Source organism: Alexandromys fortis, unplaced genomic scaffold (genome assembly GCF_014885135.2).
Source record: "Alexandromys fortis isolate MF-2015 unplaced genomic scaffold, M_Fortis_MF-2015_v1.1 scaffold_118, whole genome shotgun sequence".
Lineage (NCBI taxonomy): Eukaryota > Metazoa > Chordata > Mammalia > Rodentia > Cricetidae > Alexandromys > Alexandromys fortis.
In genome coordinates this window covers 3563417-3581559 of record NW_026068010.1, presented here as the reverse complement: position 1 = coordinate 3581559, position 18143 = coordinate 3563417, and the positions used below count along the sequence as shown (strand labels likewise).

The 18143-nt window shown below is 46.8% G+C and overlaps 1 protein-coding gene across 1 annotated transcript in view; it reads right to left on the bottom strand.

Moving 5' to 3' along the window:
- Window positions 1-971: 971 nt before the first annotated feature.
- Window positions 972-18143, bottom strand: part of B3glct (beta 3-glucosyltransferase) — a 90748-nt gene continuing 73576 nt past the window's right edge. Inside the window, 5 exon segments of the mRNA XM_050161961.1 lie at window positions 972-1405; window positions 6288-6432; window positions 11284-11403; window positions 15265-15364; window positions 16190-16303. Coding sequence (XP_050017918.1) covers window positions 1238-1405; window positions 6288-6432; window positions 11284-11403; window positions 15265-15364; window positions 16190-16303 — 647 coding nt within the window. The 3' untranslated portion in view covers window positions 972-1237.

The window sequence follows — 18143 nt, the reverse complement described above, 5'->3', positions numbered from 1 at the left end:
GGCGCCTCCCAGCTCCGTCTGCCGGCGCGGGCGCCTCCCAGCTCCGTCTGCCGGCGCGGGCGCCTCCCAGCTCCGTCTGCCGGCGCGGGCGCCTCCCAGCTCCGTCTGCCGGCGCGGGCGCCTCCCAGCTCCGTCTCCTCTATTCCATTTCATTCCTTAAGACCCAGGGAAATTGCCAAACCCCGTGTTGTCCCTTCCATGAGGACCAAGCTGCAGCGGCCAGAGTGAACGCTGTCGATCCTGAGCCAGAAGCCAGTTATTAAGGAAGACTCGGAGAAAAGCGCGCATGACTCCAGCTCCCGGTGCAGCTCACATCCTCGGACTCCCACGGGATCCTGGGACTCCCACGGGGTTTGCTGACACAGAAGAGACCTGTGGGCCCAGCATCTGAACTCCTGGCGACACTCGACACTCGCTACAGCAGAGGACTTCCGGGAGAGCATAAGTAGCTGTTCTCGAGTCTCTATTTCTGGGGTGTAACCAGCAGAGGAGGTAACAAACAGCAACCATGATTGTACGAGCGAGGGGATTTCACAATGACTTTTACGTTTTATGAATCAGCCTTAGTACCTCATTTCTACTGAGTTCCCGGGAACTAATTTCCATCATCAATAGGACCCTTTAAAGCAGGGTTCTCAACCTTCCTAATGCTGCGACCCTTTAATACGGTTCCTCATACTGTGGTGACCCCCCCAACCATAAAATTGTTTTCGTTGCTACATCATAACTGGAATTTTGCTACTATTTTGAATTGTAATGTAAATCTTTGTGTTTTTCTGATGGTCTTAGGTGACCCCTGTGAAGGTGTCATTTTATCCCTAAAGGGGTCGCAACCCACAGGTTGAGAACTGCTGGTTTAAAGGTTCATCCCACTAGCACTATCCATATCAGGAGACTCAATGTTTATATAGCATGACAGTCGGTCACATTCTTGTATTAGAATCCCCGTTACAACAAAGAGAACAGAAAAGGACTTCGGGTACCATTTATTTCTCGTGACAGTCACAAAGCTGTTGAGTCACAGCTCAGAAAAAAAAGAGGCACAGTAATCACTGTGTTACAATAACGACATCACTCAAAACAAAGAATTTCCCCCGGTTCCCCCCGAGTCCACCCATCAAAAAATACCCAATTTCCACGAAGGCTGAGAAGTGTCTGTTCATGTGGCATATCCAAGCAGCTGAACCACAGCTCGGCACACGGGGTGACCCTCTCTCGGCTCCTCCCAGGTTCTGTTCTATAACTCTTCTCGTGGATCCTTCTGTGTCTCCTGCGTGGCACCGTCTTCCTCGCTGGGTGCCAGCCACGTGAGATACACCTTCACCGGGTCAATGTGCCAGTGTTTGTGGAACGATATAGGAATCTGATGGGAGAGGTAGTCCTTGGGGTAATCCACTGGCCGAGCCTGCACAAAGAGCACAGTGTTATGGCTTCCCAGGGATTAAGACTGCCTGGCTCATTCCTCCTGCGGTGATGGGAACAGGGCAGAGGTCCACACTCACTCAGAGATCACGTCTCCCTCAAAGCCCTCCCCTTGGGGCTCAAGGAACTCTGTAGAACATGAGGTGGAGAGAGCCAGTGGGAATGGAAGACACCAAAGAAACAACAAGGCCGTCTAAACATAGCAGGACCAAGGCACACAGGAACTCCCAGAGACTGTGGCCGCTTGCACAGGACCTGCATAGGTCTAAGTCAGATGGGATCCCGCTGCTGAGGGAGGGAGTGGACGCAGGCCCCCATCCCTAACCCAGAAGTTATCTCCAACTGACAACTATTTGCAAAGGAAAACTTATTTTTTTTTTTCCAAAGGAGCCTCGCTGGGTACACAAACCACCCTTAAGGGTGAGCCCAAGCTTAGCAGTAGATGGTCAAGACAAAATGAGCCATCGCTATTTTTAGAGGGGTTTTACTGTTGGTTTTTTTGTTTTGTCTTTGTCTCGATACTCTGTCTGGGTTTTTTTTTCCTTATGGTTTCGATCTTGTGTTTTTAGGAGACTTCTGTGTGGGCAAATGTGTGTCTGCATCTGCACATCTGTTTCTTGTGCTTTTCCTTTGGGTCTTTTTTTTTTCCTATTTATTCGTTTTGTCCTTTTCTGGTTTGTCTGTTTTTACTTTATCTTTTGTTTGTGTGTTTTTAGAACCCTGTTGGTTTTCTAAAGAGAGAAAGAAAGGGTGTGGATTAGTGTGGGTAGGGAAGTGGAGAGGATCTGGGAGGAACTGTACTCAGAATGCATTGTATGAAAAACATCTATTGTCAGTTTAAAAAGATGATCCATCTCTCGAGCCCACACATTGGAAGAAGAACTGATTTGCGCATCTGGCCATCATATGCACACTGTGAAGGCAAACTTCAGCCACCATACACGGTAAGCACACAGAAATCTTTACATTATTATTTCAGAATAACATTTTGTTTTGCTGTTTGAGACAGGATCTCTCTACACAGCCCCGACTGGCCTTGAACTCAAAGATCTGCCTGCCTCTGCCTCCAGAACACTGGGATTTAAAATGGCTGCCAGGACAACTGGCCCAAGATAAATGCTGTTCCACATTGCAGCTACTTTGCTTTAACATGCGACAGTGACTATGGGAGCCTTAAAGTAAGAAGGGACTCATTTTCCACTATTTTCCCCTGAATTCCCTGTTCATGGCCTTCAGTTTCTTTAATTTCTTTAATTTCTCAAATGCGCTACCTTCTGCGTCTGCGCCCCACACTTCCCTTCGGGAAGACTGTTCCTGCATGGTAACAAACACAAAGGGTCCATTTAGGTCAGCGGTGTGCGGTATTTGACTTTTTGAAAAGGGGGGAAAAACCTTATTTACTGGGTTTCTTCAGAGAAACTGCCAGGCATGGGTTATATAAGAGCTGAGTGAGGCAAGGTGTCCTCAGGTCCTGGCTACCTATTGCCCCAACATAGCCTGGTGACAGCTTTTTCAAAGAAAGAAAACATGAGCTCACTGTAGGGAAAGGCAGTGTTATTCTGGTCTAGCTGTACTAAGACAGACAAAAACAAGGACTAAACCTAAGGAAAACTAAAAGGGTTTAGTACTATTGCCATTCAAATTCTCTGCACCTCAGAAAATGAAACACAGGCAGAATTAGACATGCCCTCAGATGACAGGGTTAGGGACAAAAGCTACAACAGTCAAAGGCAAATGCAAACCAGACATGGTTTCGTTGGCATCAACCAAAGCATTCAGTTTCTGTCAATGTTCTTAATTTGCCTATAAATTTATACGGCGATTTGTTTTATGTAGTAAATTATTTAGCTTACGGTATAAAAATTGTCTCAGTTTTGTATACGTAATATACATGTAAATATATGGAACACACCCTTTTAGATTCTTTTATGAGCGTTTGTCTGCATGCATGAATGTGCGTCATATGCATGCCTGGTGCCCGCAGAGGGGAGAAGGCAGCACTGGAGCCCTGCAATGCGAGCTACGAATGACTGTGAGCCGGCTGGGAACCGAACCCGGGTCCTCTACAAGAACAGTGAGAAGCTTCTCTGAGGAGAGCTGGGTGAGACGCTGATCTATAGGGACAGCAGTGGAGATGTGGCCTGTATTTTTGTTTGCCCCATATCTAAACCGACTATTTTGGCTGATATATTTGTATGTTCTCATCTCTTCTTCCCCAAGCCACGTCATCCCTTCTGAAAGCAGAGCTTTTATTTTTCATTTTGTGTGATGAGGCACATCAGGTAAAAATGACGTTCTCTGTAACCAAGCTGAAAGGGTAGGGAGCCGGTAGAATGGGAGTGACTTTGGGCAGGAAGGACTTGTATTCCATTATTCATATTCAAAAGGACATATAGCAGGGGTTTTCTTTAAATCAATGCTTTTCAATCTATTGTTTTCATTTGATGTCCAGAGTCTTGAAATCATTATCTATTTTTACAAATCCTTGTCCGGTTTAATATTTGTGTTTTGTGCAGAGAGTTTACTGGCCACTGCAGATCCATTTCCACTAGTGAAGTAGGATCTTGGAAGGGATGATCTAGACATTCCTTAGAGTTCCCTTCCAACACTGACAGAAATAGATGCTGCCCCGAGAACGCCCCAAGACCCCTCCATCTCTCACATAGCGGGGACCTGAGGTGTGGCAAACCTCTCACATCCTCTCAGCACGGATACAGTGTCGTGAGCTGGGCGCCAGCACCGCACAGCACACGTAAAGCCCTGCTCGAATCCAGTCACACTCTAGAAGATGCTGAAGACAGCAGATCCAGCAGGGTCAGCTGGGGGCACAGGTGACAAGCACACTCTGAATTCACCCGGGGTTCAGGTTCGCCACAGGAATTAAGGAGAACACCATGAGGAACAACACAATCATTTCTGAATTATCTTCAGAATATTCCCTTCCAGATTATGTTATCTTTCCGTTTCTCTTTCATCATTTTATTGACTAATGTATTTTATCCTAAGAGGAAGGGGTTGAGATAGAAAAATCTAATTAATCTTGATAAATGGCTTTCCTTATACACAAACAGTTTTAATTATTTTTCCATGAGTAAAACACTGTGACATAAAACATCATAACATAGCCTCTGAGAGGGAGGGACAGAGAATAATTCACTTTCTGAGTTATCGTAAAGATAGCACAAGACACAGGCTTCAAATGGAAAGACCTCTGGCGGCTGGGGTGCATGTGTGTCTTCGGGGGGGGGTTCTCGTGAACTTCATGTGCGCCCCCCCCGGGGTCAGAAGGGTTCCCATGAGGTTCATGTCCTCCCCCAGGGTCAGGAGTGAGGGTGGAGAGAGGGTTCCCATGAGCTTCCTTTCACAAAGGCTTCCTGTTAACTTCCCTGTGCTTTCCCTGACGCAGGTACGGGTTTTATCTCTGTTGCTAATGTTTACACTTATTTTGCTTTGTTCAAAGCTGATTTTCTATAGTGAAATTCTACCATGCTCAATTTTCTATATTGCTGTGCTAGCATTTGCTACTGACTGAGTTAGAAAAATGAAAGAAAGACTCAGAGATAGGGGCCCAAGAGGTGGCTCAGCGGTTAAGAGCACTGGCTGCTCTTGCAGAGGGCCTGGATTCAGTTCCCAGCACCTACATGGTGGTTCACAACCCTCTGTAACTCCAGTTCCTGGAGATCCAGTCCCCTCTTCTGGCCTCTGGGAGTACTGCACACAGGTAGAGCACAGACGCACCCGTAGGCAAAACACCCATATACATTAAAATAGTAACAATAATTTTAAATAATTTAAAAAGCATAGAAGCCCTGTTTTGAATATATAGTGGGCCCTTTAATATGCATGCATCCATATTCAAATTTCAAAGAGCTTCATATCTCTTAAAAAGGATATGTGTATATTAAATGGATGTGAATTAAAATGACATATATGCTATTATTTTTAGAGCATTAGTTCTTAAAATAGTACTAAAATTAATAGGAATAATTCCCTTTTCCAACTCTGAAATTCATATCAAGAATACATGAAAGCCATCATCTCTATAAACATCATCTTATCCTTTTATTGACTAATGTAATCGTTTTATTGATTATCTGTAATCTAGAAAATACATTCAGACACCACCTTGAAATTTAATGGACTCTAGTCACCTGATTAAAAGTCATCCCAGAAAAACTCAACAAGCCAAAGTAAAAACTGAGGATACCATAAACATATCTAAACAACGGCCTCAAGCCCATAAGGACGCAGGTTCTTGTTTCTTATCAAGGTCAGCAGTTTTGGATTTTCATTTCCCGTCTCCCAAAACAATATGTCTGTCTATCTTCCCCAAAGAGAAGAGGGGAGGGGAGGCGAGAGTACAGGAGAGGGAAGGGGAGAGAAGAGGGGAAAGGGAGGGAAGAGGGGAGGGGGGGAAAGGGGGGAAGGGAAAGGGAAAGAAGACAGGAGGGGAAGGGAGGGAATGTGTGCTTCCTAGTTCTGAGTGTTGTCTCCTTCTCTTTATAATGCACATAAAAAGTACAAGATCTGGTAAGGACAGCCCTGGAGGAAAGGCCGGAGAGATGGCTCAGTGGTTAAGAGTACCAGCTGTTCTTTCAGAGGACCCAAGTGCAGTTCCCAGCACCCACGTGGCAGCTCCCAACCATCCCTAGCTCCAGGTTCACAGACTAGGTTGCCCTCTGCTGAACTCTGTGGGTTCAGGATACACATATATACATATGCACAGGCAAAACACACGTGCATGCGTAAAATATGAAAAGAACATCCCGCATGGAACCTACCCTATTCCCTTTAAGATCATTTCCAAAGCCGGAGAGGAGAAAGAAACAGACTGGAAGTGAGACGGCAGAGAAGCGCTTCCTCACCTGGTGGAAGAGGGGACTGTGTGTCACAGGAACCCCCAACCCACTGAAGCACATGCCCAGGACCATGTCATCGGGGGCGTCGTTGCTGTAGCATCGGCAGCTGCTGGCCAGAAGTCTCTGGATGGCTTCCCTGCTGAAGACCATGCTGGTGGGAGCAGACAGGAAAGGGAGTGAGGAGTGGAGCGCTGGAGCAGTTCACCTGAACGGAGGGCTTCTGCTTAGGGGCTGCGCTCCTGAGAACTGTGCAGGTTATTGACATGGGCACACTTCCATTGACTACACTGGAAACGATGGTTTTACACTTATACGAAAGTGAAATCACCTTAGGAGATGTTTACCTACCTAACAGACAATTGTACGCTTATCTCCTATAAGCAAACATTGTGTGACGTTATTTTTCCAACATTACTGTCTTCATTTTTTGTCACCTTGACACATACTAGAATCATCTAGAAAAGGAACCTCACTTGAGAAAATGTCTCTATCCCACTGGCCTGCAGGCGAGTCTGTGGGCATTTTCTTGATTAATAATCGCTATGGGAGGGTTCAGCCCTGTGGACAGTGACAGCTCTGAGCAGACGGTCCCAGAAAGCCATGGGGAACAAGTCAGCTCTCCTTCATGGTCTCTGCCCCTGCCCTTGCCTTGACTTCCCTTCGTGATGGACTACAAGCCATAAGATGAAATCAACCCTTTGCTCCCCAAGTCGCTTTTGGTCATGGTGTTTGTCTCAGCAACAGAAAAGTAATGCAAGGGTGGGCAGACCGTGACCCGTCTTGATCAGTGACACCATCTGGCCTGGGATGCAAGGCCTTACTTCCTGGGGGAAGCTCCAGCCCCGTTCTGGCCTTTCTATGCTTCCCTCAGCATCCCAGGCAGCCAACTCCTTTCATACAACCCTCTTGGGCTTCCCTTGACAGCTGGGCCCCTGGTTCATCTGACAGAAGGGGGCCTAAGACTGAGGAAAGACAGTTAGCTGCTGCCCCCACCACCTGTTGGCCTGTGCAGCAGGGGCAGCCACATTCTTAGTGTCTAGGAAGCCATTCCCTAGGTGATCCTTAAATGAGTATCTGAGCATGGAGATCCCGCAGCAGCCATGGGCGAAGTGAAAGCACCCACCCCTGGCTGCAGCAGTTCTCAATGGCTGAGAAACAGGTCTCTGGCTTCCTTTCTGGTCCCAGAGCAATAAAAGTCCTCCTTAGATCACACAGCCTCAGAGGGGACACAGATGAACTAAAATCCACACACATCTTCCCACAACCCAGAGCATGCACACAGTAGGCATCAAACAAGCTCAGTGTATAAAACAACCCAGAAAGCTTCCTTTGCAAAGATCTTCCCGAGTCCACCCAGCAGGACCCAGCACTGGAGGAGGAGTCTGAAGATGCTGATTTAAAATGGTAATTCCCCACCACACTGGGGTCTGCTGGATGCAGTTACACACCAGAGAGAAACTTGGGGAACGACGGTGCAAACGCCCAGGATGATGGTGCAAAGGCCGTGGATGGCAGTGCAAACACCAGGGGACAACAGTGCAAACATCACATGTACAACAGTGTAAACACCAGGGACGACAATGCAAACACTGGGGATGGTGGTGCAAACACCGGGGATGGCGGTGCAAACACCAGGAGACGACAGTGAAAATATCATGGACAACAGTGCAAACACTGGGGACGATGATGCAAACACAGGGGATGGAGGTGCAAACACCAGGGACGGTGGTGCAAATGCCAGGGACGATGGTGCAAACGCCAGGGATGACAGTGCAAACGCCGGGGACGGCGGTGCAAACACCAGGAACAACAGTACAAGCACGGGGGACAGCAGTGCAAACACCAGGGAAGACGACAGTGCAAACACCAGGGATGACCGTGCAAACACCAGGGAAGACGACAGTGCAAACACCAGGGATGACCGTGCAAACACCAGGGAAGACGACAGTGCAAACACCAGGGAAGACGACAGTGCAAACACCAGGGATGACCGTGCAAACGCCGGGGATGGACAGTGCTCCTGGTCTTGCTAAAATGCCAGATGAGACTCAACAACAATGGAAACAGAAGCCCTTTATAGCTGATCTATAAGGAAACACAATTGTATGAAACAAAAGCGGGGAGGTAAAGTTCCTGTCAACTGTACACACACAAACCGCAAGTTTGCCAACTGCAAAGATCTTCCTTAAAGATTTGACCCATGTCCACATGCTTTCTGGTCCCCATGAGACTCCAGCACAGTCAGCTAGCTACAACTGCCCCCCCTCCACCACCCCCACCACCCCCACCCCGCCTCCCAACCCTGGAGGAGGGGTTTGTGGGAGGGAAAAGCATCCACCAAATACTTCCTCGTTTTCTTTTGCCAGCTCTAGTAGAATGGGAATAAATAAGGCCTTTCATTGCAGTCGGCTTCTGGAAGACCAACTCCATGAGAAGATAAAATCTAAGTTCCCATCAGCTACAATTTTATACTTTAGACAACACACACTAAGCAACTTTACACAGTACATACACCACGTACACACAGGCTTTAGCAAAAGTTAGTTAGTAGTACTCTTCACAAGTTCTTTCTGAATAAAGTTGACGGCCCACAGGGAAAGTGGCCAACCCCAGCTTGGTAGGAAAGAAGACTTGAGGGTTCTACCTGCCAACTTTTAAATATTAAAAACTGTGGGTGCTGGGAATATGCCTCAGTAGTTATTTTTATTTTTATTTTTATTCTATGTGTATGTTTGAGTATTCGCCTGCATGTATCTATGTGGCCCAGTGAGGCCAGAAGAGGCCAGAACTGAAGTAACAGATCAACCATCATGTGGGTGCTGGGAGCTGAACCGGGTCCTCTGCAGAGCAGCCAGTGCTCTTTCACACATCTCTCCAGCCCCTGACCTCATTCACTCTTCAGCCAAATCGTTAGAAAATCCTAAGCGGCTCTGGACAGAGTACACAATATTGTTTGTATATTTTATCAAAGACTGACTGAAGGGATTGTCTCACAAAGATTACTTCTGCATCTCAATGAAGGAACTTTAAAAAAAAAAAAAACCTTGCATGAGTCACGTCAGCGATGGGGAAATTAAATGCCAGCACTTATGCATTTCTTTATTTACTTGCTCTCTGTACCTTGAAAAGCAATGAGTCCCTTAGCTACGAAGTGGGGCCGTAATGAGAAGGAGGACACAGGTGCTCTCTAGGAATAATTCGTAACCTAAATGGGAAATGGGAGAGTAACGAGGCAATTAGATGGTAATGGATTGCAGAATGGACCGCGCAAACGCACCAGAAAGGCGCCCAGCCGTGACTATGGGGACTAGGCAGGCTGCACCGCTGGCTGGCGAAGGGGAGTGGCAAATGACAGCAACCGAAGTCTGTGAGGAGAACTGGTGATGTAGAAAACTGCGGGTGGGGAAACAGTGCTTCAGGGGACCGTGTTCAGAGAGGAAAGGAAACAAGTTCAACATGGATCCACTAGGATGAGAACACAGACGGATCGGGCTAGAAGGTCCAAAGGACACATGCCAAGCCACGAGGGGCCTCAAGAACCTTGGTAAGTGGTGGGCTTTACACTCTGGTCATAGGCCGTGGGGAAATCAAGTCAGTATGGAGCAGGAAGCTTCCTCTCCGCTGCCTCCCTGGTTATCAGGAGGAAGAAGTCGTCCCTTCGACCTCTCTTGCTTCCTATCTCAGCACAGTTTCTCATGCGTGGGCTCCAGTCGTGAAGCCATCCTCTGTGTGATGTCACCAGAGGGCTGCCACCAAGGCTGAGCAGAAGTCAGGGCCACACTTTGGACTTCTAACTCTGTGAACTAGAGAACTTTCTTCTTGTTAAAAGTTACCCAGGCTCAAGTCTTTGGTTACAGCGGCAGGTAAAATGGTCTAATACAGAAGCATTCCAAACCCGGGCACTACAGCATAGAAGGAAAGACCCTGGTCCAACACTTTATATAATTCTGCTTGGCACACAGTAAACATAAATGCCTGCGGCTGATAACCAGCTAATGCCCCCCCTTAACACCGAATAGTAAAGAGTGCAGTAATAGCAGAAAAGATTAACTGCTTGATTGATTTACCCATAAAAAAATCAAATTAAAATCTTTCCCCATAGAGTGCAGGCAGGTGCCTCATTTAAAATGATTGATTTTTTAGCTATTATTTAAAACCTATGAATCCTACACAAATACTATTTAATTGCCTAAGTCTAAGGCTCTATATTCTTCTTTCATCAAATATGATTTATTAGGCACTAGATAATTTAAAATTTTAATGACTTTTTCTGGAATTAAAGTCTCTAAGCATTTTTTTTGTCCATCTAAAAAGACAGTCTAAACTAGTTGGCTGTCTAGAATCGAGCATTTATTCCAGGGAGATTGCTACCAAGTACGCTGACCTGAATTACACATTCCTCCTTCAAAGGATAAGCTGCTCTTCACTGTGCGTTCTGCTCGCATTTCTCAAATATAATGTTTACATTTCTGTTATAGGAGCAACCACCATTGGAAGGGCCCACGTGTCAGAACAGGCTCAGCACTGCAGACCATTCCTGCCTGCGTGGAAAAAAAATCTAACATCTACAACGGTCCTTTCTGCACCCATGGGCTCCGCATCCATGGGCTCTCCCCACCATGGATGAAAAAACCATTCACTGAGTTTTAGTCTTTTCATCATCCCGTAAAGAACACACCATAAAACCTATTTCCAGCTAGGCAGAGTGGCACAGGCTTGCAAGTCTCTCATCCCCCTGGAGGCAGAGGAAGGAGGCCTTCTAGGCTCGCTGAAGCCACCCAATCAGATCCTCTCCTCAAAAGAGGGAATTCCGCAGCATTTATGTTGTGGTATGTATTAGAAGTGATCGGGAACAGATTTAAAGTTGGCACGGGTGTGGGCACAGTCATACACCAATGTCACATTTTATCTAAAGGCCTTGGGCACCTGCAGGGGTTCCTGGACCCTACCCTTCTGGGATTAGCAGAGATACAGGGAGACAAGAGACGGCTGCATCACTCACCCGCCTCCTCCTGTGACGTAGCTGTAGCCGCCTGTGCCCAGGCCATAGCCATAGCGCTCACCCAGAAACACGGGATCACTGGAGTTGTAGCAGCTAAGCAAATGTCGGAGCCTGGGGATGCTGAAATGCAAAGAGAGGTTTTCTTTAACTCTAACGTGGCTTCAGAATAAATCATTTTGAGGTGAAATTCAAGTGTAGAATAAATGGATTTTAAATCCCCCCCCTCAATAAGAACACTGCCCATTAGAAGAGAAGGCCAGACATCAGAGGTACCCTCCATCCAACTTGAACTCAGCCCTGCCAGGGACAGGAGCCTCTCTTGGGGCAGTGGGGTGGCAGAGGAATGACTGCCCGCAGGTGGTCAGATGGCTGTAAATCTCTCCCAGGCTCTTCCCATATGAGCGTCACTCAAACCTCTTCTCTTCTCAAATGGACAAGGTTGTTTTAACTTCTGATGGGCAAAAAAAAAAGAGCTTCTGGGCAAGCAGGCTTGGGGTTTCCCATCAGGCTGAGGCCAGCAAGTGGGAAGAGAGCAAGGTTACACGGGTTTCCCCACAAATCCTCAGACTGTGCTGCCTTCCCTCAACAAGGCTTCCCAGGGAATAGTTAAGGTGTACTTGTGTATCCTTTAAATACTTTTGGGGCCCAGCTGTCCTTGCAAAGTGCCAAGGATGGCAGCTGACAGAGGCCAGTGTGGATGCCCACAAACTACAAGCACGGCTGCAGCGAGGTGAATAAACCAGACCATGGGAAAAGAAGATAGAAAAGTCAAAACCACAGAGAAACCCTGTCTCGAAAAACAAAAACAAAAAAATCAAAAAAGATAGAAAAGTCATTTTTAAGAGCCAGCATACAGGTCGATAGAACAACGGCCTGCTTTTAAGCATTAGACCATTTTGAGCTGGATGGGTGGGCCATGTTTTTAATCTCAACAGTTGTGAGCAGGAAATAGGCAGATCTCTTGAGAGTTTGAGGCCAGCCTAGTCTACACAACAGTTCTAGGTTGGCTAGAGAAGAAAGGAAGGGAGGGAGGAAGGGAGGGAGGGAGGGAGGGAGGGAGGGAGGGAGGGAGGGAGGGGAAGAAAGGAAGTAGGGAAGGAGGGACGGACAGACAGACAAAGATAGATGAGGGGAGAGGGCGAGGAAGAGAAAAGGAAACCAATAATAACATTTAGGAACGCCTTCCAGAGGCCTCCTCTACTTTAGAGATTTCCCGATCACCCACCATCAAGTCTTAACCGTCCCTTCTAACACTGACCAGTGATACTTAGAACAACTTTCCCAGTAGCCTGTAACTTGGGTTAAAATGTGAAAGGGCTAAGCTTCAAGTTGCCTCCGAGGCCCTGACCCATGAGCTCGAGGGCTCCTGGGTGGGTGGCACACGCTCTGGGGGGCATCCTAACACTGGGACGAGAGTACAGGGGCAGCCGGTGTCCCAGACACGCAGGGTCCCTCGCTGGGGGGAATGGAGGTGACAAGGAGGAGGTCAAACATACAAGAGTGACTGGTTCATCACCCTCTAGACACCAAAAAATATAAACAAACAAACAATTAAATAAATCATATGGTGAAACCAAGAGCGGGGAATGCGACTTTACTGATAAAAGCAGCCACAAGCCCTCCACACGAGTGTGTGTTCCAGGGGCTTACAGGTCGACAGGCAGGTTTAGAATATCTGGGGGCCGAGGGCTTTGCTGATCTTGGCAGTTTCTGAGTGAGTATAAAGCACTATCCTTCCACATTCTGTTTCCCGGCACGAGCGTTACACATCCTAAGCACCTCATTCGGAATCTGCCATGAAGAAGCCGGCTGAGAAGTTAATCTGTGCGTGGAGGCTGACTGTATTTGCTGACGGAGGATTCATGCTTGGGATTTCCTAAGGGTTCAGTTTGTAAACGACCAAAATCCCCAAACTTCCTAGGGCAGCACAGGGGTATTTCTTGAGCTTAAACAGACAGAGGGCTGGAGAGGTGGTTCAGCAGCTAAGCACTGGCTGCTCTTGCAGAGACCTAGGCTTGGTTCCCAGCAACCAAATGATGACTCCCAACCAGTAACCCCAGGTCCAGAGGATTCAGCGCCCTCTTCTGACCTTGGCAGGCACTGCATGCATGTGATACACATACATACAGACATGGGGGCAAAGCGCTCATAGACATAAAAAAATTTTAAATAGTAAAAATTTAAAAAGGGAGAGAGAATTGTTTTTCTCTTCTTCCCACATACTGTGAAATTATCAATTCCACCTACGACATTCAGTATTTTAAGGCTAAAGTAATTTAAGATTTCTCTGGGCTTTCTTTTCTTATACCATGGAACATCTTCAACATACTGCTGCAGGGCTTGGAGACCTCACATGAAGTCTGATAATTATCACCTCTTCATGTTCACTAAAGAGTAAGGACGTGGATGAAGCAGAGAGATTTCAGCTCCATCTATGGGGATTTGGCCCAGGGAAAGCATTGCACTTAACAATCTGTTCCCATTTCAGGCACTGCTGAGTCCTAGACGGGTAGGCAAACAGCACGCCCGGGCTCTCTAGCAAGTACTGCCCGTGCCGGGTGAGCACAGCTTGGCAGTGCAGGCGAGCTTCACCGGCAGAACACCAACCTCTCGATGCCAGGGAATGCTCCGTTCTGGCCGATTATGGTATTGCACTTTATAATTATACAAAAGTTACAAAAACTCCCGGGATGAAAGCTTCAAACAGCCTTTCCCCAGATTTCCCAATTATCCCATTTGCTCTAGTGTCTCATTCACGGGCTCTCCTCCGAGAATAGAAAAAAACCAACACATAATAGGGGCTTTTTTTTTTTTTTCACGTTCCTGAAAGTGCATACATTAGACCTTCCCCAACCAACCCACTGTTTATTTCCTAAGGGCAGAAAAAGTCCTCGACTTCAGGAAATTTAACATTGACAGAGATCAGCCATTCTGCTCCTCCATGCTTAACCAAGAGAAATGAAATCAAGACTTCACTGTGACTGTGTGGAAATACACAGTAGGGGCTAGAGCGATGGATGGCACAGAGTTTAACGCACTGGCTGCTCCTGCAGCGGACTAGGGTTTGAGTCCCAGCACCCACGGAGTGATTCACAAACATCTCTAACTACAGGTCCAAGGGATCTGACGCCCTCTTCTGGACTCCATGGGCACTACACACATGTGGTACACATACATAGATACAGGCAATAAATCTTTTTTAAAAGTATATATAATTTTTATTAATTATAATTAAATAGCTTTAATTATAATAAGTTGGAATCAAAACACTGAAACAATGTATCTAAGCTAACTAATTATGAATTGGTGCAATAACGTCATTTATAGCACTTTACCCCCCTCTGCCTTGTGTTTTTCTTTGGCCAGTAATTATTACCATACTGTTTAATTCCTGTATTTTTCTTCTGAAATGTTTAACTTGCTGTTAACCTTGCCCAAAGGGCTTTTTAAAATCCCTGATAAAATGTCTATATGAAATAGCCGTGATGGTTATTTAGTAACAATATAATAACAGATGCTAACACTATCAACTCTGGGACAGTGTCACTGGGCTATGGTACCTTAGTCTGCCCAGTGGGAACGAAGACCATGCCCAGTCCCCTCTGAATGCCCACCATCATTCCCTCTGACAGTCTGGCAGGTTCTGTCCCAGCATCTAGAAGTTTCCTCACACAGACACCCTACTCTACTGAACACTGAGGAGGGCCCTCTGCAGATGCCCAGCATTGTCTTTTTGGACATCTGTCTCTTTTCTAGATCCAGGTCCTGAAAACTCTAACAGCCTTGGTCCCCTGAGCCTCTCAGCTCCACCCTTTAACATAGCGGTGTGTAGGCTCCAGCTGGTGTCTCCTCCCACAGCAATGGCCGAGCATGGCCAGAAGGCAGTCAGCGCGGCAGTGGCCTGTATCTTCACTAGCATCACCAGACGCAGACACGCCTACCACAGCCGTGAGCCCGCCCCAGGATGAGAAGGGCTCCTACCTGATCAGTGTGTCATCGTCCACAATCACTAACCATGCTATTTTGTCATGGCTGCGATTCAAAAACCTTTCCAAAATGGCAAAAGTTTTTCCACAGTGACCTAGAAAAGGAAGAAGGAAACTGTAATGTATTATTTGCTTTAAATGCGTAGCATATGTTTTATTTATTTATTTTTAGCTTTAAAGTGATAGAAGAGCCTGATACGCACAATAATAACTTGGAACGTTTCCAGAAATTAGCCTTCCCTAATTCTCATGTAAGCTGAATTAAGCCCTTTCCTCCCTAAGGTGCTTTTGGCCATGGTGTTTTATCACAGCAACGGAAGCGCTAAGTAAGGCAATGCCTATAATCCTAGCACTTGGGAGGTGGATACAGGATGATCGTTAATTCAAGACCATCACAGTGGCTTTAAAGGCCACCCTGGGCTACATGAGACTCTGTCTAAAATGTTTTTCATTAGTGAATGCTCCCATCTAGAAAGAAAACCCGGTAGAGCCGCGACCCCTTTCTAATCAAAATATTAATACTATAACACTGCTCACTGTACGTCTGAGCACTACGGAATGTGCCAGGCGCTCTGAGATTCAAAGTACGAACTAGACCGTAACTTGGGAGGACACAAGCTTTGTGCGAGAAGATGGCAGATTAACTTGGCACCTCCACCTCCCATTCTCGCCACGATGAACCGTGGGGCTGGGAAAACTCTACTGCTCCACTGCATCGTGGCTGCCAAATGCTCAGTGCTAGGGTGAGCACATCCTACCAGAAAGGCGGTGCTTCTGTCTGCACTTGAAGTTCCGCGGAAACAGAGAGAAAAAAAACTAACATAAGAAGCCCCAGCCCTCAGATGTCTGCTTATCCTGACTTGCAGAATTTACACAGCTTAGGGATTGCACTCCAAGCGGACAGTAAAGCCAGGACTCACCTCTGTCCGTATTGGGGACTCCCAGATCCACTGTAGGAATGGCACTTTCGGCGTGGTCACTGTAGTACTCGAGAAGGCTTGCCTGTGCTGCCCATGTCTTCTTTACAATGGGGACTGGAAACACAAGAGAGGGTACCGTCACAGGCATGACACAGAGAGAAAGGAAAGTTCAAAGGGCGGCAGGACCTTATGGAGAAGCAGCCAGGCTTCCTTAGTGTTCCTAGACTTGGTGTCTACTCTGCACCCCAGGGAACGTCAGTGTCGTCTGCTGATGACCACGGGACACTCTGCGTGCAGTACTGATGATGGCTCCTCAAGCACACATCCATTTCACCTCCGTGCAGTAAAACACGGATACACTGCCTTGCTCAGGTGGATTGTGAATCACTTCTCTTCTCCCAAAAGGCTATTTCATTTACCTCATCCATAAATGGATTCTCAAGATATTTCTGGAGGCTGGAGAGAGGCTCAGCGGTTAAGAGTACTGGCTGCTCTTATAGAGGACCAGGGTTCAGGTCTCGGCACCTATATGGTGGCTCATAGCTGTCTGTAGCTCTAGTTACAGGAGATCTGATGCCCTCTTTTTGCCTCCTTGGGCACCAGGTCCACATCCATCAGTGCAGGCAAAGCACTAACACACATAAAATCAAATAAAAGTGAAATGGATTTTGTGTGTATGTATGTACACGCATGTATATGAAGTTTATCTGCATGCTTGTTTGCATCTGTCAGTCCATAGGCGAGAGGAGGGCTTGGGGTGCCCTCATCTGTCACTATTCTGCCTTATGTTTTCTGAGGCAGGGTCTCTCACTGAGCCTGGAGCTCACGCTGCTCAGCTAGGCCACACGTTCAAACACACGAGCCTATGGGGTAACACTGCACATCCGGAATAAAATCAGAGTGAATCAGGGAAGCTTGCCATGGAGTTATTTTAAATTGGAACAAGGCAAAGATTTAGTATTCAAAAGTTATTATTCAAAAAAAGAAGAAATCCCAGTAGTACAGATAGTATAAATCTTCCTAGAGGCAGTGGAAGACATATCTCACTGTAAGGGACATCAGAATAACCCATTTTACCCCTATGAATTAACTTGCAAAATTGCCTCATGTGACAAGTGACATTGGAACATTTTGTAAGCATTCAAGCCATCAGATGTGAATGTGCCACACAGCCAAGAGTGAAGGGCTGCTCCGATTCTGAGAAATTCACGATTATCAACCAGCAAACGTACCTTTTCTTCTCCAGGTGCAAGTCAGTGCCCGCCAACGGTTAGTCCTAGCGGTGTTTTGCTTCCCCGGAAGGGGTTAGGGACACACAGGTGTGCCAGTTCCTCATGTTTGAAGACTTGAATGGCCCAATGCTGGAAAACCATCCCTCCCAGCAGATCAAAAACAACACCTGGAACATCTCAGCCATTCATAGCCATGCAGAGTCAGACAACACGTGACTCCCCTCAGCCAAGTCACAATCACCTTGTCTGATTGGCATGGCCTTCCATCTGGGGGCATTTTAATGCGAGTCTCACCTTGTAAGGAAGTGGGTTTTGTCGCTGTGCCTCCAGCCTCTTTCATGAGAGGGGGCACCCACAACACTGTCTAATAAAGCCACCCCCATTTGCCTCCCCTGGACAAGACCACAGCAGGAAAGATAGCAGATGTTTTGGTGGTGATAGTGGGGTAATTTTTTTTTTTAAGTCTGAAAGCAATAGTGTTTGTTTTTAAGATCTAGGGAAAGCTATAAAAAGGATTAATGGCTAAGGAAATGGCACTTAACCTTTGTAATCAGAGAGAGCCCACAGGAGACTACGGCCACACCCTATCTAATGTGATGAACAAAAACTGCCTACTCCAGGAACTCGAGACAAGAAGAACTAACGGCAAAGAGAAAACACTTAAGGGCTTCTGACAGCTCACACCTCACAGTGAAGATCCCTTAACACAAGAGGAAATCATC